We start from the raw sequence: 22,750 nt of genomic DNA, 5'->3' as shown, positions 1-22,750 counted from the left end.
TCAGATATACGTTAGGTAATAATTCTAGATTTAAAAAATAAATAAATAAGGTTTTGTGTAAAGTATGAGAGATGGGAATAATTTTAAGGATGGTAACTCCTTTATTGTTCTAGAGCTTCTATAGTAATAGTGCCATGCACTGCATACAGCATTATCCAGAGCATTCAGAAGCTGCTTCTGCATGTACATTAGTTGGAGAAATCCCACTTTGGAATTGTTTTCTTTTTGAAAAAAAATATGCAATTTGATTTATTATTAAATGTATTTGTAATAAATTTATTTGTTGTTTTGCTTATGTCTTGCACTAGTCTTTAGTATCATGAAGGACCACATCTGTTTGTTTCTCTACAAATAAGTACCACGTGCTTAACTGAATATTCTCAATCTGTGTTTCTATGTGAATTGACAGTCTACCTTAAAGATGAATAAAAACCCATTTATCTTTGGAAGTTTTGTTTTTATAGAAACAAATATGTTGTCAATATAAGTTAATCTTTTAGGAAATACCAATATTTTATTTTAACACCTTCTTCTTTACGTATGTAAAGAAGTAATCTTGTATACAATCAAAATCTTAAGTCAAAGCAGCCTAAAATATGTTGATATTTTAAGTGTTAGTAAATAAAATAAGAAGCCTAAGATACATAAATTAGTATTATATTTTTTTAATTGTTTTAGATTATGTTTTAAATTAACAGTTTTTTTTAACTGTTTTAAATTATATTTTCTGTTTTTGTGGACTCTTACCTTTTTTCCCCCATCTTAACAGTTATTTTCCTTAATTGCAGCATCATGGGAAAATTAAGAAAACGAACTTTCTAAAGAAACATGAAAAGGTATTTACATTTTAATTTTTCTGATGAGAAAAAGTCATGAATTCAGGATACTGTAGGAAGTGGATGAATGCATGCTTTTATTAGTCATTTGGATGTAAGAAGTTCTTTATTGGTAAGGTGCCATTATAATGTTCTATTAGTATTTGGTACAGTGATGAAAGCACATTAAACGAGCTGGTAGTAGATATGAAAGTGAGTTGACAAGTTCTTTTAGTGAATTCATAGATGAAAAAGACTACCCTAGAATTTTTAACTAAACACAGCTGGTTTTCCTCTTTTACCCTTTGAAACCCCCACAAAAATGACACTGAAGAAATAAGAAAGACGAACATGGAGGGACTAAGAAATATACACAACGTGAAACTGCATTGTAGGTAGATGCATAGATGACCAAGCGGCACCTAAGCCCAAAAGCAAGCAGATTTGACCTGAGGAATCTGGAGCAGCTTAGAAATTAGGGGCCCTTAGAGTGTTTGTAGGCCAGGTATGGGGCCACAACGAAATTGGCTGAAGGGGAATTTGGACCATCCCTTTGGAAAGAGTGGATTTGTACAAGTCCCCAAGAAGGACAGTCTTGACAGAGGGAACCATGTGAACAAAGACTTCATGAAAATGTCTTTAGTTGTAAAGGGACTGTAGTTCTTTTGATGTGATTCTTACTGATTTGACTTACAGATTTGACTTTTACCTCTTGTCTTTGGTTCATGTCGTTTTAAAATCTGAGCTTAACTGAAAGCTCCCTGTGTATACCTACTAGTTTGTATTTTTGTTCCTATCTTCCTGAAATCTTGATTGAATGCTTATTTTATGCCAGGGACTCTGCTGGATGCTATGGATAGAGTGGAGAACAGAATAGCCATTGTCTCTGCCTTCATGAGGCTCTCAATCTAATCAAGACTTTAAATATTAGGGATCCCTGGGTGGCGCAGCGGTTTGGCGCCTGCCTTTGGCCCAGGGCGCGATCCTGGAGACCTGGGATCGAATCCCACATCAGGCTCCCGGTGCATGGAGCCTGCTTCTCCCTCTGCCTGTGTCTCTGCCTCTCTCTCTCTCTCTGTGACTATCATAAATAAATAAATAAAAAATTAAAAAAAAAAGACTTTAAATATTAAAAGGAAACCACATGAATAATTATAGTAACAGTTGTTTTAAAAATACTATATATCTTCAATTTGTTTTTAAGATTTTATTTATGTATTTGACAGAGAGATAGAACACAAGCAGGGGGAGCAACAGAAGGAGAGGGAGAAGCAGACTCCCTGCTGAGTAGGGAGCCTGATGTGGGGCTCCATCCCAGGACCTTGGGATCATGACCTGAGCCAAAGGCAGATACTTAACCAACTGAGTCATCCAGGCACCCCTATATATCTTCAATTGTATAATTCTTTTTCTCTGAGTATCCTTAGCTGACACTTATTTTTTAAGAGTTTGCTTTTTAATTTGGCTAATGTATGCGTGATACCAGATTACTTACCAATCAGTTTATGGAGAAAAGCAACAGTTTTTCCCCTCTCCTCACCATAGTCTCATTCCCCTCTTCTTTGAATTGTTTCTAGTTTTAGTTTTTCTAGTGTAAATATCTATAACTCTAAAGTTTCTGTCTCTATTTTTCTTGGTGTAACTTGACACCAAATTTGATGTCATTTAACTCAAGAATTTGATTTCCATTTTTGATTTTTTTTTTAAGATTTTATTCATTTATTCATGAGAGACACAGAGAGAAAGAGAGAGAGAGGGAGAGAGAGAGGCAGAGACACAGACAGAGGGAGAAGCAGGCTCCATGCAAGTTGCCCGACGTGGGACTTGATCCTGGGACTCCAGGATCATACCCTGGGCCGAAGGCAGACGCTGAACTGCTGAGCCACCCAGGGATCCCCTGATTGTTCTCTTTTGACAAGCCTTCATTCTCTTTAATAAGCTCTATAGTGGATTTAGTAGGTATTTCTCAGACTTTTCCATCTCCTCTAGGAGGGAATCCAATTTGCATGTATAGCATCAAAACCTATGGTAAATAGGAAAATAAATATCATATACCTTATATGCCACTAGAACACTTTAATTTTAAATTGGATATGTATTTTCTAATCAGAAAAATGTAAAAAGTGAAAAATTTTCCATTTCAAGCAAATGGATTTGGTGAGGAAATTTCCCTGCTAAACTCAGACCCTGTATGAAGAGAGGAAAAAAAAATCTTCACTGAGAATTTCAACCAGAAGCTAGGGCTTAACACTGATGTGGGGGGCAGAATTCATAGTGTAGAGAGAGGGGGGAGAGAGAATCTCAAGCACACTCTGTGCTGAGTGCGGAGCCCAGCGAGGGACTTGATCTCATGATCCTGACTTGAGCTGAAACCAAAAGTCAGATGCTCAGCTGACTATGCCAGCCAGGTGCTGTGATGTTAACCACTGTTCTTAAACTCATGCAACTGACAAATGTTTGGTAACAAATGTTGAGTATCTAGAATTTTTTTTAAAGACTTCTTTAAACCAGTAAGAAGGTAAAAATACAATCAATAAGTGGGTAAATGATACAGAAAAGAACCTGAATGTCTAAAAAACCTGACATGATTATCAGCCTCATTCACTAGTGAGAGAAATGAATCTTTATTTTTATTTTTTTGAGAAATGAAACTTTATACAACAGCTGTTATTTTATGTTCTTGGATTGGCAAAAGTAAAAAAAAAAATCTGAGGATTTAAAATATTAGTGATAATGTAGAAGAGTAAGAGCCTGCATATTCTGTAGGTTGGTAGTAATGAAGTTAATATGTGAATGTATTTTGTATTGGTCACGATAGGCCAGACTATGCAGTAGCAAACAACAAACCCCCAAACCCTCAGTGGCTTAACATAACAAAGATTTATATGTTGCTCATGACACAATGGAGTGTGGGTTGGGTAGCCTTTTATAGTGATGCCAAGTGAAACATGGTGATTTCCAAAGTGGCCTCCAAAGGGCAAGAAGATTAATGGATTAAAAGGAGATTAAAGGTTTGAAAGGCCAAGCTTAGAAGTAGGTGACATCACATTCACCCACAGTCATCTATGGGCAGGAGATACTAGTCTTTTCTGCGCCCTAGACGAAAGTGTTGCTTAACACACAGCATTATCTCTGCCTTCTACTTTAATTTCTCAGTCCCACTTAGAGAAACTCACCCATGTGCTGAAGGGGAAGTGTACAGGATTGTCTGTCACAGGATTATTTTTGATGAGTTATAGTGATGAATTTTTAGGAGTAGATAGTGATTTGTCATAAAATGGAATTCCATAGGGTTTAAAAGTGGGACTTAGAAGTGCATGTATCAATATGGATAAACCTCAAAAACCTATTGAAGGATAAAAAGCAACATGATTGAGTGGTATGTCCAAAATAATATCATTTATATGAGATTAGATCTTGCAAACTGTGCTATATATTGTCTATGAATACATATGTAGTAGTAATATAAAAACTGTCATGAAAGTGGTAAAAACATCAAATTCCAGATAGTGGTTCCTTCTAGGGAGAAAATGGGATGTGAGAGGAGTGTAAGGGAGCTTCAAATCTGTAATGTGATCTAATGTTTTCTTTGCACATATTGCATAATGTTAGGGATTGATAAAATTGGGTGCTGGGCCCACTGTTATTTATTGTATCAGCTTCTGTTGATATAATAAATAGAGAAGTAGAGAAGCCTCTACTTCTCTAAATGTTTGAAGTATTTAATGAGAAAGGATCTAAAATTTAAGATTGGAAAATGATTTCTAAACTATTTTTTAGATATAAATAGCTAAAGTAAATACATACTTCATTTTGTAATTATGTGTATTTTTCTTTATAGTCATTCTTAAATAATTTTTCTCATGCATGTAAATATAGATTTCCATTTATTTGCCATCGCTAATAGAGAGTACTTACATTCTAACAGTACTACTAAAATTATAGAGTGGATCTTGAGCACTTCAGTTTTCTGATGACAAGAAATTGTACCATATGGTTTTATACACAAGTGTTTAAATTTTACATTGTTTCAGGCTGATATTCACAAACTATCAAATCTTTTATTAGTTTTCTGAGCTGGTATTTACTATAACTGATCTTTTTAGAACTATTAATGTTGAACAAATATATTTTCCTGGTGATGGTACAAAAAAGAATGAATAGATGTAAGCAGTAAGTTCTCGTTGAGTTAGTACCTGGACCCTGGTTTTGGTTATGCACCATTTTGACAAATGACTTGCCTTAACTCACCATCTGGTTGCAAAAACAAAATAGGTGTGATATTCAGGATTAGGAATGGATCACTGTGAGTTGTTCTCTTTAATATCTGTTTATGCTAAGTCAGAAAATCTTGAAGAAAATGTTGAAAGATAAGTCATGATCATACCAGCTAAGGTTTTAACGTAGGGAATGGAAGTTAGAATTGGTAGGATCTTTGAGGAGCACTATACATATATTGTTACTGGGAATTTGTGGTACAGAAAGCAAGTGCCCTGATATAAGAAGAAAACCATGTTCTTTTTGTTACAGACAAGCAATCATCTTCTTGGACCAAAACCATTTCCACTAGACAGATTATTAGCAATATTATATAGTATCGTGGACAGCAGAGTTGCTCCAACAGCAAATATCTTTTCCCAGGTAAGCTTAATGATAGGTTATCACTTGTCCCCTCTGTCTTTATGGAATTCTTAAGGTAGCATAGTTGGTATAGTTCCAGGCATTTAGATATTCAGTCAGCAAATGTTACTGCTTGAGCTAAGTAATGAACAGTGTTCTTGGTAAGTACTTGAAAGTTCTAAATATATAGAATCTTTGAGGGTATTCCTGAATTTGCTTCTATTTACAGGTATAACTTGATGACAAAACCAACTTGATGTTTCTGATGTTTTCTTTTTTCAGTAAAGGAATTTTTAAATTGTTAGAATTTTCTTGCTGATTAAATAAGTGGCTTTGTGATTAAATTGATGAATTATAATGTGGAAATATATAATGAACACAACATTTTAAAAAATTTATTTGTAAGAAAGTAATCTGTAACATCCTTATTCCTTGACAGTGTGATACAAAAGATTTTCCAGAATGATTAAGTTCTCAAAATTTTCACTAGATGGCAGCAGTAGCATATAAATATGAAATATGACTTTAAAAAAATAAAGTTGTTCAGTGTTTTTTTTTCAGTTGACATTTTAAGAAAAACTATTTATTAAAAATATAGTCACAATAGAGATCTTCAATGGTCCAGAAAAACAGTTCTTAGCATATGATATGAATGACTGGAAGATAAAACAAATGATGTGAGTAATATTCTTGAAAAGCATCTTAGATTTTGCAATGAGTATTTTGTTCTATATATATATGTTTCTAGGTTGAGAAATATTAAATAATAACATTTGCATTTTAATTCACTGCAAATAAATTTAGTACCTGAATGGATGTTTGACTTGTAATCCAGTGTATGGTGGTGACTTAATTTTTCATGTAAAGAAGACTTTGAGAACCAAACATAGATGTGTTCTCAACATTGAAGTTAGATAATTTTTTTATGTAAATCAACATTTCTAGAAAATTGTGTCTTCACGTATTGTATTCTTGAAGAAAGGTAGTCTGGTTGGTTGATTAGGTTATGTACATAACTAGCTTAGGTAGGTAGATTGGCAGCCCCTAATGCTGGTAACTTTAAAAATGTAATTGAGTTTTAATCTGTATTATAGTGATTTTTTCCCCATTTTTTAAAAAGCTTTGTCTGAAATTAGGTTTTAATAAAAATTTACACTGTTAATAACTTTCTACATATTGTAGATGATTTTTTTTGTCTTGTTTTTGCTGCTGCAGTAACTATGAAACAGAAAGCAGGTATTATTAATCTTTATTAAAGGAATTGAGCTTTAGAGATTAAATCATATTCCCAATATGATGCAATGAGTATATCTTTGAGAACCAAAGCCTAGAGAAATGAAGTAGGCAGTTCTTTTTAACAGGAAAGGAGGGACACCTGGGTGGCTCAGCGGTTGAGCATCTGCCTTTGGCTCAAATCGTGATCCTGGGGGTACCGGGATTGAGGGCATGGAGCCTGCTTCTCCCTCTGCCTGTGTCTCTGCCTCTCTCTCTCTCTCTCTCTCTCTCTCTCTCTCTCTCTGTTTCTGTGTGGCTCTCATGAATAAATAAATAAAATCCTAAAAAAAAATAAACAGGAAAGGAAGACGTTTATATCACATTTGATTGTACTTCTCAAGTGCCCAAAAATTACCTTTGTGGGAGACAGAAGGATAAGATAGTGATTTATTCTGAAGGGATAAAACATGTACATTAAAATAATGATGTAGGGCTGTAAATGGATGCTGGATAGTGCTGCTGAGAATTTTAGAGTAGACAGAGATCGCTTCTGGACTGGGCAGAGTGAAACAGATTCACAGAAAAGGTGAAAAATGGAGCTGGGCTGTGGAGGATGAGCAGGATTTTTGTTTTTTTAAGTATTTCTAGTTGACGTGATACCCGTCATTTTTATTTTTATTTATTTTATTTGGTACATTTTTTATTGTACCAAAAAAAAAAGCACAAAAGGGTAAATGAAAAAGTAATAAAGTTGACACCTTCCTTTCCATGGATAGAGTTCAGTTAGCCTAGAGATTTAAGAAGGGGAGATGAGGGGATCCCTGGGTGGCTCAGTGGTTTAGCACCTGCCTTTGGCCTAGGGCGTGGTCCTGGAGTCCTGGGATCGAGTCCCACATCTGGCTCCCTACATGGAGCCTGCTTCTCCCTCTGCCTGTGTCTCTGCCTCTCTCTCTCTCTCTCTCTCTGTCTCTGTCTCTCATGAAAAAATAAAATATTTTTTAAAAGAAGAGGAGATGATATGAGCAATGGGTTGGGAGTAGGAAAAAGCAAGGTACATTTGTGAACTAATGCACTGATTTTGTTGAGAGTGGATGGGATGTATTGTTACTAGTGGTAGCAGTGCTTGTCACTGTGGTCCAGTAGTAGAAGTACTGCTACCACCGCACATCATGCCTTGCTGTTGATGCCTTACATATCGTTCCTTACATGTGTAGAACACTTTGCATTTTATAGTCTTGCCATGTACTAAGTTAATCTTCAAAAAGGAGAAGGAACTGAAGCTCAGATTGCCTACAAGATCTACCCAAGGCCACACAGCAAATCATCGTCAGGATCTGGACCTGGATGCTGATTTTCCCAGCAGCAGGCCTGGGCTTATAGGGATAGACAATCAAAACCAATAAGAGGTTACTGATTTGGAGATTTACTAGTTACTCTGAGGCTTTTATTAGAGAAGAACAGTATCACCAGTCTTTAGGCTTTCAACAGTGTCTGTAATGTAATTAAGCAACAGCTTGGCCTAAATGTATTTTTACTTTTTAAATGAAGTTAAATTCTCTTCAACCTTAACCTATACGAAGGTTTTATTCTTTATTTCTTTAGTAGTAATCAAAATGATAGTTTTGTGTGTTAAAACATGACTTTAAATGAATTTAAAAGGATTTGATTTCAGTGATTCCCTTTTGGGATACAAAGGGTGAGGGAGTACAGTGGGATTAGATGCAACTAACCCTAAGAAGTTAACCTCTACTTTTGCTTGGTCAATAAAGTATCCAAGAAAATCAAGAAACATACATACAGTATTTGAGAACAAAATGTGACTAAAGTCACATTCAGAAAAAGGGTATTTCTCCCACAGTTTTATTTTTTTCCCCTCCCATTGAGTCCCAGTGATCTTTTCTATTTTTATCATATCATTCAACTGTCAAACTCTACTCTTGCCTGCAGGAATGACAATTTACTGGTGTTCACTTAATTTTTTAAGTCAAGTATGCCCACGTCTGTATTGGCAGTGCTTATTTGATACGAACACTAGATGGCGATATTGCTGCACTCTAGCTTTAAGATGAACTAGGAAAGCAGCTGTACTCAACTTCATAGTCTTTCATGTTTAGAGAAAGCTGTTAATTGAACACATTGACTTATTTGAACAAAAATACAATTGCCTGAAGACGTTTAATGATATATGTGTGTATGTGTAATGTGCACACATATTTACACATTCATGAAAATGTAAATAAGGTTGGTAAAGAATTATGTTGCATGAGTATTTTCCACCTAGAAGTAAATTGCTTTCTATTGGCTGTAATGTGTCTATGTGAGATGATAATATATTATTTTTCTAATCATTCTATATACACCTGTTTTAAGATTTATTTCATAATAGTGTGCTGTTCTTATAGTTTGAATTATCAGTTTATAATTATTTTTACATATAATAAATTGATCAAATGTATATATGTTCACAATTTTCTTGAAGTGAAATTTTATTTCCATTGCATTATATTCAAATCTATTTAAATCTACTCTGTAAAAAAGTTACAAAAATAGTAGCTTAAGGAATTTTTAAAGTTAAAATTTCAATTGAGAATAATAATCAAATTCATAATAGTATTAGTAACAGTAGTATTGTATTATAGTTGGTATTCTTAATTTATTTTTATTTAATTTTAAATAAAATTTTATTCATTAATTTTTTAGTCTCATAAATCAGTAAAAGAATATTAGCATATTTAACATTTTATATAGATTGTAAAGATTAACAGATTAATGGTCAGAGTTATTGAATTGAAATAGGTTTTTGCAGTTTTTCTGAGACTTTTAAGATAGTCATAGCCTTATCCAGTTTAGTATAATCTTGTAGTCAAGATCATGGATCATTTTAAAATTGTCACTCACATAAAACAACGTAGCTCTTATATATGTATCTGAACTTTGTGAATGGCAATGCATTAATTCTGGTGTTTTCGTTCTTTTCTCCTGTCACTGTGGTTAGAATGGATGAACTATATGCCATTTAGATACAGGAAGTAGTAAAGTTTAGAGATATTACTTTCAAATTTTAATTTGACTAGATGTTACTGAAGACCATTTACCATCTTTAAAAGAAATACTACTGAATTGTCTTTTTTTTTCAGAAGTATGTCAAAGCCACGTTATGCTTTTTTATTTTAACTTTTTTCCTAGAAAAAAATGATAATTTGCTTGGAAATCTTTACATGATCTGTTTCATCCTTTTGATATGCTGTGTCTTACCCTTGCCTACCTCCTCTATAGTCTTGTAGTTAGGTGAAGATAGTAGGAATACAGTTCTTTAAGATCTTAGAGTATATTACTTATTTTAAAATGTTAAGATGGGAATCCCTGGGTGGCTCAGCGGTTTAGCGCCTGCCTTTGGCCCAGGGCGTGATCCTGGAGTCCCAGGATCGAGTCCCACATCGGGCTCCCTGCATGGAGCCTGCTTCTCCCTCTGCCTGTGTCTCTGACTCTCTCTCTATGTGTCTTTCATGAATAAATAAATAAAATCTTAAAAACAAAAATGTTAAGCTATATTGCCTTATCTTTTCCCAGTGGATAAACTTGCTGAAGAGTTTATTTCTAAAATTATTGGCATAGGTTTCTAAAGTGACTTTTAAGAGGAAAATTGTCTTTAAAAAATTAAGGACATTCAATTACAAAATATTACATATTATCATTGATCTTATTAGTTACCATTTTGGAGAATTATTTTTGAAGATAGTTCATTATAATTGTACAGTTTAGAAGTTTGTTGTTTTTATTATTTTATTTTTTAAAAGATTTTATTTATTCATGAGAGACACAGAGAGAGAAGCAGGCTCTTTGTGAGGAACCTGATGTGGGACTCCATTATAGGACCCCGGGATCGTGACTTGAGCTGAAGTGCTCAACCACTGAGCCACCCTGGTGCCCCAGTTTAGAAGTTTATAATTGTTATATTGCTGTATTATAGCAATGCACTCTAAATTAGTATCTTGAAATAGCTGAAAGAAAAGGAGCGTGCATTATTCCTTTAAAAGATAGTTCTATGTACCATATTGATAAGTTGAATTTTTTCAGTAATTTATATCTAATTTCTGAATGGCTTCCTAATTAGGTGTATATAATCTCATAAGGAAAAATTAAATCAAAACCTCCTTATTAATTAATTTTCATTCTTAAGAGTATAAAAATTTTTTTGAGCAAAGTGTAATATACAGATACATTTTAAAAAATATATACATTTCATTTTCTCTTTGCTCTTGAATTCACATATGATACCATATACATCATGAGATATATTTGTACTGTATCTGTTACATCAGTTTAATTTTTTGGTCATGAATCAACTTGATCTTTCCCCATAAAGGTTGCATTAATTGTAGTAGCATTTAGATAACCTTAAGCTTTCTGCTCATTTCATTGTTGGTTTATAAGCATATTATACAAGAAATGTTTGAGCTAATAATTGTGATATTTTCCAAATCATCATCAGTCAGAACACAGAATGATAATTTGGTTATCTGTTGAGAACTTTTTGAAGCAGATGCTTCATCTCTAATTTACCATAGCTGGAAGATGTTTTTGCTATACTTGTCAGGGCCACTAACCTTTCATTCAACCAGTAACAGACTTTTGGCATTTTTCTTCAAATATAGGTAGATGCACAGTAAATGTTTATAATTTCCTGTTTTTTTAAAGTATAGAAGGGATTTTGTTAATATTTAACTTGAAAACATTTAAAAATTAAAATTTTAATCTATTTAATATACTTAAATTCATACTTCAGATTCAAAGTTAGTATTAATCTTTTTTCCCTGTTTGGAATTAAATTTCTCTTTCTTTGCTTAAAATTTTATTTAACAGATCCTTATTGAGGCCTGCTATGTTGCAGGCTCTGTGTTAGATCAAGAGAATACAAATGTGAAGAGAATGCTGTTCCTGCCCTCAGGACTTTCTAGACAGTCTGTGGCTTCCACTGCCCTTCATTTGGTCTTGGCGCAGCTGCCAGCTTCTAGCTTGTACTAGGGTTAATGGCCCATGTGTGTATTTATTGGGAGGACAAACGTGCTGAATGAAGGAACTAATAACTTAAAATACTTAAAGTGAAAATTAATGCTTAAATATTAAAGGTGAATAGTTGAAAATAGGATTTTTCCCTTCAGTAGTTCCTTTTATTTGATAATATATGTATTTGAGTGTCTTCTTTCAAGTAAAATTAACAAACCTGTTTGTTGAATCTTTCTGACATGCCTGTGTCATAACCAAATTTTGCTAATACCCAATTAAATTTAGCTGTAACTAAATTAGATTTGGTTAGTTGTGTCTATTGCTATTGAAACAATCTCAGTTAAGACTTGAAACTTGTTAAGTTATGGACAGATAAGTAGTGTATTATATTTGGCTTGTTGTATACTAAGTGGGTCTTAAAAAGTTACATGGGCGTATTTCAAATACTTTATGATTAAAAATTATGCTATTATGTCACTCTTTTATATACAGTATTTCAAACTTTATGTAAATTTTTAACCAAAACTACTTTAACCAAATAAGATGATTTTATAGACTTTGCTTATAAACCTCTTTACCTTAAAAAAAATCAGTTTATTGTATAGTATTACAGTTGTTTGATTCATATTTTTAGAGAAAAAGTAATTACATTTGTCAAATGATACATAACACCAGAAATTATAGTTAATGAAATATTGTCCCATGCATATATTAGGTAAGAATTTGAACTTTGTAAACATAAAGGGTAACATCCTAAAATCTAGCTGTAATATATTCATATAAAGTGACATTAAGTATGATAATTTTCTTTATATTTAGGTTGGCAAACAAAACAGTTTTCTTGAGAACAAATTCCCTGCATACTAGAGTATTAGAAAATGTGAAAAGGTATTCTTTTGTGATTTCTCTGTGCTTCATGTGGCTTGTACAAGCATTCCAGTCTTTCTGTAATATCCAACTTAAATACTTGATGCTATGAAGGTAAATTATATAAATCACAGAAAATACCTTGAATGCTAACATTTTCTAATAACTTACTATTTTTTTAACTGCAGCTGAGACTGTGGAACATTTCGTTGCAAACATGGTAAAGGAGGCTTATTTAATGCCTACTTCACTGATGAATAGATCGGCAGGGGTGCTGTTTGACAGAGGCAGACCCTTACCTCGCAGTGAAGGGCTTGCCTGCCATGGAGCTCTGTCTCCACTGGTGCAGTAAATTAGATTCTCAAATCCACTCCTACCCCTGATGTGGGTGTATTACTCTTCTACTATGAGACCACTCTGTTTTCCGGAGATTTTTAAAAAACTATTCTGGGATATTTCATATTTGAAAAGAGCAAAGTTACTTTGGTGGTAAGGAATACTAATATTAATTATTACTAAGTATGAAAAAAAAGCACAGTATATTATACTCTATTGCCCAGGGGTAAAGGTTAAATTTCTTGTTGTCATTTGTAAAAGAACAGTGTTTACCTCTACTCCGCTCCTCTCTTGTCTTCCCTAAATCTAATACTAAATTTCTTTGGCGTAGCCATTTTACCTTTGTGAATATATCAGCCCAGCAATAGGTGTTTTTACCTGACTCTGGAAAAATGGGACCATTGCTTAAGGGCAACATGTAAAATACTGCCTAAGGGATAAAAAAAAAATTGCATAAATTATGCTTTCAACTTCTAAGTAAAATAATACATTGGTACCTTATTTTCATAGGCAGTATTTTATAGTCACCTTTCTCAAAGCTTCATAAGACTTCTAATAAATATCCCAAATGTATGCCTTTTGTTCACATTTTAGGGGGAGATATATTCAACACTAATAAATTTTATTTGACTTGGCAGATTTTGTTTTGCTGAAAGCACGAAAGAATATATGGGAGTATGTGCCTGTACATGCATGTACAGTAAAACCTGTACTATTATAGTGACTATATGGGCAAATGTGTACTTAGAGCTTTATGACTAGTTTGTTTTAAAGAGGAAAGAAGTTTTTTTTTTTTTTTTTTTTTTTGGAAAGAAGTTTTAATAACAGATTAGGAGATAAGTGATTTGGAAAAAATCTATGTTACAGGAATGTGTACTGTATTTAAAATACTTCTTCAAAAAATGATAATGACAAATGTTCATGCTTAAGGGGATTTCCTTTTTTTTTTTTTTTTAAAGATTTTATTCATTTATTCATGAGAGAGAGAGAGGCAGAGACACAGGCAGAGGGAGAAGCAGGCTCCATGCAGGGAGCCCGATGTGGGACTCGATCCTGGGTCTCCAGGATCACGCCCTGGGCTGAAGGCGGCACTAAACCGCCAAACCACCCGGGCTGCCCCTTAAGGGGATTTCCAATGAGAAATTGTCTTGATTCCTTGTTGGCTCACAACTAATTGAAGTCCTTTGGAGGACATTGGCCTCACCTGCCTATACAAAGACATATTTCAGTTTTTCAGTAAGAAATTGGAGTTCTCAGTGCCAAGTCATCTGTAGAACCTAATAGCTCCCTCACCGTGGACATCCTAAATGTGATAGAGTTGAATTCTTAGGATCAAAAATAACCATGCTCTTGTTAGGAATCAGAAAGTGAAATAAGTGTACCCAGAACTATCTTATCTATTCCCTTCAAATGCTGTGTGTCTACTGATATCTTTTGAATCCTGTATTTCTAGCCATTATCCTCTCTAGGTCTGGACTCAGATTGTCAACTGAATAATCATACGTAGGGGTACTGGTTCCATCACACACATGTATATATCCAAACAAGAAATTATTCCCTAAACCTTTTTTCTGTTTTTCAGCCTCACCTAGATTTCAAAATTATTTATTCAGCCTTTTACCAAGCTCAAACTTTGTGGCGTACAGGATGTTAGGTGCTAGGAAAGCAAAGATAATACTGGTTTTTTTTTAGTTCACTGGAGAAATCATCTCTGAACACTTCTGTTTCCCCATAGTTGGTCACCAAGTTCAATCTTTTTTCTTCCTAAATACGGATGTCTCTTGGACTTATTCCTTCCCACTCACATGGCCTTTGCCTCAAATACATAGATTCATTAGCTCTTAGACTAGTGTACCAGTGTCCTGACTGGTCTCCCTGTCACCATGTACTTTTAAATTTATCTTAAAAAGAAACTTGATCTTGTTCTACTTACACTTTTTAAAACCAGTTACATGGGGCACCTAGGTGGCTCAGTGGTTGAGCGTCTGCCTGTGGCTCAGGTCGTGATCCTGGGGTCCTGGGATCGAGTCCCACATCGGGCTCTCTGCATGGAGCCTGCTTCTTCCTGTGCCTGAGTCTCTGCCTCTCTCTCTCATGAATAAATAAATAAAATCTTAAAAATAAAAACCCCAAAACACAAAAAAATGAGTTACTTCATCTGTAAAATCAATTCACCATTCCATAGCATTTCCTCTAAGGTTCTTCACAGACCGGCCCCATTTTCTGCCACTTCCTTTATTCACCATCTACACCATTCACAATAAGCTGTTTCCTGTCTGAAAACACACCAGTTTGTCTTTTGTATTGTAACATGTGCTGTCACCTTACCACTGTTGAGCTCTCTTTTATGCTTCGTGATCCACACTCCAAATGTCTTTTCTCAGTGAGTCCACATTTTGCCTCCCCCCTCCATTACTCACTCTCTCCTCTGTAATCAGATAGCCGAGTTTACACACATCAGTAGCATCTCTCATATTGTGTCATTACCGTTTGATTTATGTGATATATTGAATCCTTTGAGGTCACAAAGATTCTTGTCTTTTCATTTTTGTGTCTTGCACAGTGCCTTCAACATGAGATTCACTTATTGAATGAGTGATTTCCCATTCTCCTAACCTTGCAGTTATCGCCTTCTAGATATGGACAATTTGCAGTCATTTATGTGCTAATAAGTTCCAGGGATTATAGGCACTCTCTGGTTCCTCTGTGTGAAAACATACATGCCAGTTTTTGTTTATCTGAGCGTAAGGGAAGACTAGCTACTCCTCGCCTTTTCTTTGGGAAATAAAATTCCAAAGGTGATGGTTTTAAGTTGAGCAACTTTGACAGTATTTGCCTGTCCCTTCCACTGCCCCACTCATCAGCCCTACCTTGTGTGTGTAAAACTGTCAGTTGAACTCTTGATGTCCGCCACATGCTCATGAACTGTCACGTCACCTGAAATCAGATCAAATGTGGTGCTGGTTGGTTTGTATGAATCTCATGTATTAACATGTCACATGTTAAGTGCTTTTATTTAAATAATTTAATATGTTTCAGGTTGTAAAACTCCTCCAGGACAAACAGGACAGGATATTTCACAAATCAATTGACATAGATCTCAACCTATGAAAGTATAAAAATAATGAGCATGTTAAAAATTAATTACAGTTGTAAATTGATTTCCTTTTGTTGGCAGAAAGAACATAGTTTATTAGCCCAGGAGCAGGTTCACACTGTTTTAACATCAAGCACTTCCAGCTGAAGCTTGTTAGTGACTGCCTCTCAGATTAAGAAAAAAATCCTCACTGTGGTTACATGAACCCCTCTTGTTAAGACATAAATAATCAGCTCATCCCCTACATGGATGAGAACAAAGAACATAATAGTACACAGAGCAAAGATTAATAACTAAGTAAATATTGCACGACCCCATTTAACATGTAAATTTAAAAATTTCCAAGCATAAGGTTTTCACTTGTAATTTTTCTTTGAATACCTCCCTCGTGACCTAGGAGCTAGGCAGAGGGGAAAAATATACTTTGGCATTTGAGTTAGGCAGATTGATTATTTAAAGCTAAAGTGAAATGAAAGTATTTAATTATGATCAATATGCTGCTAGTACATAAAAGCTAGGGCAATACCATTCTCTTTGATAGCAAGATGCTTCAGACTTTTAGGAGTTTTGTTTATTTTTAAATCAAGTACTAAAACCCAGAAATTTTGAGGAAAAGCATCAGTGGCAACATACGACTAAAACTTAACACTAACATTAACTGTTCCCATAGCTCTTTTTCCCCCTTTTCTCAAATTTAGTCCATATCCTCTGCTAGATCCTGACTTCTTCCAGTACAGCTTTTATTTTTTTAAAAACTTTATTCTGTATTTCTTGGCACAAAATCTAAATCCTGACTTGAAAAAAGAAAATCCACTCTGTAGGCTACTTTGATGTTGATTTGAATTTCACTCATTTGAATTTCAGCTTGACTCACTAGACAAGAGAGACAGCTGTAGAAAACAGTATATACCCTCCTAAAATCTGAAAATTATTGGCAAAAGAATGTGCCTTATATAGGTAAAAGAAACCAAAAAAGGGCGTAATAATTTCCACACAAATATTTAAACCTACTTAAATAATTAAAATGTTTCATTAACTTTGCTTTTTAAAATTTTAATGTTTATCCTAACTTAATGTTTTAAACTGTTACTTACATATTATGATTTTTTTATAAATGATCTTTAATCCACAAATGGGAAATTTTGCACTGGGATACCATTTTGAGTGTTATGTAATTTCAGATTTTAAGAAATCATGTTTTTCCCCACCCTTAATTATCTTTTAAAAATTAAGTCTTAGAAGCAGTAATTTTATGTCTAATGTCTAGTCTGATTTATGAAAAGTTAACATAATGAAATTCATTAGGCTATTAAATTCCACTCAATATTTTACTTTGGTGACATCACACCCTCACATCTGACAGTTTTGTTCATGAGGTTGTTGATTATTAATTCTCAAGGCTTTTACATGTATCCATGGGGCTGGACATTTGCCTGTGTTGAAATATTTCTTTATCCTTTTTGCTACAGTTTCATCAAGGTCTTTGTTTTGACTGCAGTATCTTTGCTGCTGGGTTTCTAATCTCCAGCAAGCATACTTACAGAACCTACTTTCAGTGTGTAATGTTTCCAGAGTTGTATTTTACTCCTTCCATAAAGCTTTCCTTAGTCTGTCCCAACAAAGTTACCTTTTTCCTGTATTCTGTAGCTCCCTTTTGGGGTAGTATAAGGACTGTGGGCTTTGGATTCAGATGGTGTTCACATTCAGTGCTGCTCTTACAACTATTAACTCAGTGACCTTAAACATTTACTAACCTCTTTGAAGTTGTTTCCTTATCTAGAAAAAGAGGTACATACCTGACTCGTGGGGTTCTTGTGAGGTCTGAAGAAATTAAAGTGCCTACCACAGTGTCTGTATCTATAATCTAGAGATCCAGATCTGTCAATGTCTGTATTTGATCTATAGAGCTTGGATTCAATAATAAGTTGCAGTCCCCATGCTAGTGTTACCCATGGTCTCTGATATTAACCAGTCCTGTAGCTCTTTTTCCCTCCTCTCAGGTTTGTCCATATCCTCTACTAGGTCCTGAAGGAAAGAAGGAATGCTAGGTTACATATATGTCATTCTCAGGAATTTTGAAGGACACTAGAAGAATAGATTTAAAAAGCACTGACTGGGGTCTTTAGTACAGTAGCTAGTAGCCTTGGCAGACCATCTTCTAATATTCACCAACACCCAAAGTGAGGCATTATTTTGACTAAACATTTTTAATATGTTGAAGATTCTTAAGATTAATTGCTTAATTTAAAATTTATTATTACAACTCTAAGATGTTTTTGTTACTTGTAAATCTCTAGTATGATATACATGTTATATGTATTTTTCACTGGGATTTTTGGATTAAATAATTTTGAAACATCTGCTAGAGTGCCTCAACATATTTGTTTGGGGTGACTGACCAGGGACTGATAATGCTATTCATCCTTTTATGATGTCTGTTTTCTCATCCGTAAAACGAGGCATTGATCTCCAAGGTTCTCTGTCCTGATGGACTAGCTTAGGTTTTTATTTTGTAGTCATTTTTATATTGAAACATTTTGTTTTTTAATAAATTTGAAGCGTTTGGTTTTTATAGACCCAACACAAAAACTTTCACAGTTTTAAGAAATAGAAATAAAAAGTAAATTTTTGGAAAATGTGGAACATTCAGGTTGGGATTTACATAGTAATAATTTTGCTATAATCGTATGGTCTAGAGGAAATAAGTTGTACAAGTCATGGGTTTCGAGAAACTTTGTGAGACCTTTATGGGCTCAGAGCATGAAACCGGCAGCTACAAATCCTTTGCTGCTGAGCCACAAGTTGTAACTAATTATCTGGCTTTCAGTAAGAAAACCTGTAATCTATATGCTTTTTAAAATCCACGTAGCCTCACCACAATAACGTCTCTAATTTGCCCATTTTAAGATCAAGTAATTTCTTTAAGTCCCTGTAAATATGAGTCAAAAAATGTTTTTATTTCTACAAGTAGATATTTCTAACTTCATAGGTACTTAAACATTTTGAGAAAAAATTTATTCTGGCAGGTTTTAAGGTTTTTCTCAAAGCCCTCTCTATTTTGTGTATTTTATCAGTATATTTATGTATGTATGTACATTTTTATTGGGGTATAATTGACATACAATGTTATTCTAGTCTCAGATATATAACACAATGAATTGAGATTTGCATACACTGTGAAATGATCACCACAGTAAGGTCTAGATAACATTTTTCACCATACTTCCTTACAGATTTTTTCTTGTGTATTTATTTTATTGGATCTTGTATGTTTATTTTAATTAATAAACATTATTTAATTATTTAATTAAACTTTTGGGGGGAGGCAATTGTAGATTCACATGCAATTGTAAGAAATAACATTGGCTCTTTCTGTATGCCCTGTATTCAGTTTCTCCAAAAGGTTATATCTTACAAAACTATAGTGTCACAACCAGGAGATTGGCATTCATGCAATCCACTGATTTTATTCAAATTTCCCACTTTCCTATATATTTATTTTTGTGTATATCTATCCATGTATATTTGGGTTATGTGAAATCTTATCCCATGTGTAGGTTTGTATATCCACCACTATAGTTAAGACACAGACGTTGACATCACCACAAGGACCTCTGTTTTTATAACCGCACTCACCTCCTTCCTGCTCCCTCTGCCAGTATCTGGCAACCACCAGTCTCCATCTCTGAAGTTTTATCAGTTCAAGAATTTTTATAAACAGAATTATATAGTATGTAATATTTTGAGATTGGCTTTTTTTCCACTGAGCATAATTAACTCCTTTGAGATTCATCCAAATTGTTGCATGTGTCATAGTTCATTATTTTTCTTATTGCTAGATAGTATTTCATGATATGGAAGTACCACAGTTGGTTCAACTGTTCACTCCTTGAAGGACATCTCAGCTTTCCTACTCTTTGTTTTGTTTTGTGTAGTTTCATTTTTGGCTATTACAAATTAAACCTGCTATTAGCATTCGTGTGTAGGTTTTTTTTGTTAACATGCAGCTCTCTGGGATAAATGCCCAGTACAGTTGCTAGGTAATAACTGTATATTTGTTTTATAAGTGGTGTCCGTGTTTTACCACTTTCTGTGAAGTATGGTAATCTTCCATTTAAAACCCTTTGCTTACCCACTGTTTTTTTTTTTTTAAAGATTCATCCACCTTTTTTTGGCATTGTCTTTTTTTTTTTTTTTTTTTTTTTAGTTTCAGAGGTAGGATTTAGTGATTCATCAGTTGCATATAACACCCAGTGTTCATCACATCAAGTGCCTTCCTTAAGGGCCATAACCCAATTATAATTATCTCTTCCCCCATACACCTCTCCTTCAGCAACCTCAGTTTGTTGCCTAGAGTTCTGTGTCTCTTATGGTTTGCTTCTCTTTCAATTTTCATCTTATTTTTCCTTTCCTTTCCCTATGTTCATCTGTTTCCTAAATCCACATATGAGTGAAATCATATGGTATTTGTCTTTCTTTGAATTAATTCACTTAGCATAATACCCTCTAGTTCCATCCATGTCCTTGGAAAATGGCAAGATTTTGTTCTTTTTGATGGCTGAGTACTATTCCTTTGTGCACATGTGTGTGCCCATGTATACCATACCTTCTTTATCCCTGTCGATGGACGTATGGCCTCTTTCCTGGCTATTGTGGACATTGCTGCTATAAACATTGGGGTGCATGTGCCCCTTTGAATCACTATATTTGTATCCTTTTCATGAATACCTAGTAGTGTAATTGCTGGGTCATAGAGTGGCTGTACTATTTTGCATTCCCATCAACAGTGTACGAAAGTTCCCCTTTCTCTGCATCCTTGCTAACATATGTTATTTCCTGAGTTGTTAATTTTAGCCAGTCTCATTGGTGTGAGGTGGTATCTCATTGTGGTTTTAATATTGTCTTGAATATCAAATGGTGGTATAATTTTTAATCAGATATGATTTTTTTAAAGATTTTATTTATTCATGAGAGAAACAGAGACATAGGCAGAGAGAGAAGCAGGCTCCCTACTGGGAGCCCAATGCAGGACCCCAGGATCACAACCTGAGCCAAAGGTAGACACTCAGCCACTGAGCCACCAATCATACATGCCCCAATCATAGGATTTTAAAAACTCACAAAGAGATAGTCTTTTTGATTTATCTATATATTCATGCTCTTTCCACTGTTTTGTCTTGTTTCTCAGCACTCAGGTTTCCTCCTTTGATCATTTCCTTTTTGTTTGAAGAAAATCCATTAACCATGCTCTAAAGGTAGATCTGCTAGGGACAGATTCTTTAGTTTTCCCTCATTTTGAGAATATCTTTATGTCCACTTTATTCATGAAAGACAGTGTTTTGAGACATAGAACTCATAATTGCCAGTTTTGTGGAGGAAGGGTTTGTGTTCAGTTCAGGGAGAAATTAGGCCTACGTGGTTAGGTTTCTGTTCTGAATTGAGAATTAGGGGTCATTTTGTGCTTGTTGGGTGGGGAATCCCAGGACTCCTTGCTTTTATATTGTTCCTCTAGTTATGGGTCCGTAAGTGGTTCATCCTCCTCTTTCTACCTTTCACAGTCCTCCTTTGATTGCTTCCTAGGTTATTTCCAGAGTGTGTGGTTGTCCAGGGAAGAACAGTAAATATGAATCTATGCCATTTTGTCTGGACCAAAAGTTCTCCTGTATTTTAATTTTATTTTTTTAATATTTTCTTTCTAACTTTACTTTCTAGGCTCTTTGTTAGTATTTGTTTATAAAATATATTCAAGGGTAATTCAAAGTTCAATTGCATGAGAAACCTTCTGAAAATTAGTGCTAAAATTATTTTCAGAATATTCAAGTATATTTTACCATTGTTATTTAGGGAATTTATACCCAATCAAGATTAAATCCTTTTAAGACATTAATTTTATTGACTGCAGTATATTGCAATTTATTTTTTGCTAGAAACAGAGCCTTACTCAGAATCATTTCTTGAATTTGGGGTTTTAACAATGGTAGTAACTAGCGACAAGATTGGTTGCTGCGACAGATGGGAGAGACTGTACCCATCTCACCTGTACCTTCTGTATGCATAGGTACACACACAGAACTGAGACACTATAATGAATCTGGTCCTGAGTACCTTCACCCCTCTGCCATATTCCCACTGACCATATCAAACTATTTAGGTATTAATGCCAACCTGGAGATAGGATTTCATTATTCTGTCATGAACATTTAAAGTTGGGCAAAGAAGTAAATCAATAGATGCACAGTACTTAAAAGTTAACTGAATATGCAATTGGAAATAAAAATTAGATAATTTTTAAGAATTGGCTAATGAAGAGAAGAAGGTAGCTATCCTTGAGCTTATGCATATATAGAAATAATTTTACGAAAGCTTCATATATGAAAACCTCTGCAAGTTTTCATTTACGTATAAGTTAATATGTTTGAGATTCAAAATGTTGATACCACAGGTTAATCTTTGTACATGGGTTTTTTTTTTTTTCAGTTTTACTCTAGTGATATAATAAACTGGAGAGTACTTGTAAATTGTTGGTACATTTGTACACTGCTTTATGTGATACTCTCTTAAACTCTGTTTCTATGTTTTCATGTGGTAAAGTCAAGGAATAAAAAAATCTTAGAAGTTAATAATTTTTAATTTGAAAAATCACATCCAAATTTAATTGCTTCATTTTGGTTTTAGATATTTTTGTGTATTAACCTTTCCTAAATCATCCCCCCAACCCCCAGTTGAGCAGTAATCTTACAGTAATCTTACTAATAGTTTGGAAATGACTTTTGACTGCTACATCTTAAAGCAA

General features: G+C 34.2%; 1 protein-coding gene across 4 annotated transcripts in view; it reads left to right on the top strand.

Moving 5' to 3' along the window:
- ORC5 (origin recognition complex subunit 5) overlaps window positions 1–22,750 on the top strand; it is a 131,880-nt gene that overhangs the window by 37,432 nt on the left and 71,698 nt on the right. For all 4 annotated transcript variants that reach the window (XR_012014162.1, XM_072791485.1, XM_072791487.1 and 1 more), the window contains exons 11-12: window positions 789–836; window positions 5,346–5,456. Coding sequence is in view for 3 of the 4 variants with exons in the window: in XM_072791485.1 (XP_072647586.1) it covers window positions 789–836; window positions 5,346–5,456 (159 nt within the window). In the remaining variant the exon portion in view is untranslated. The remainder of the gene's footprint in view (window positions 1–788; window positions 837–5,345; window positions 5,457–22,750) is intronic.

The sequence above is a fragment of the Canis lupus genome, chromosome 21 (assembly GCF_048164855.1).
Source record: "Canis lupus baileyi chromosome 21, mCanLup2.hap1, whole genome shotgun sequence".
NCBI lineage: Eukaryota > Metazoa > Chordata > Mammalia > Carnivora > Canidae > Canis > Canis lupus.
This window is presented reverse-complemented; position numbering and strand designations above follow the sequence as displayed.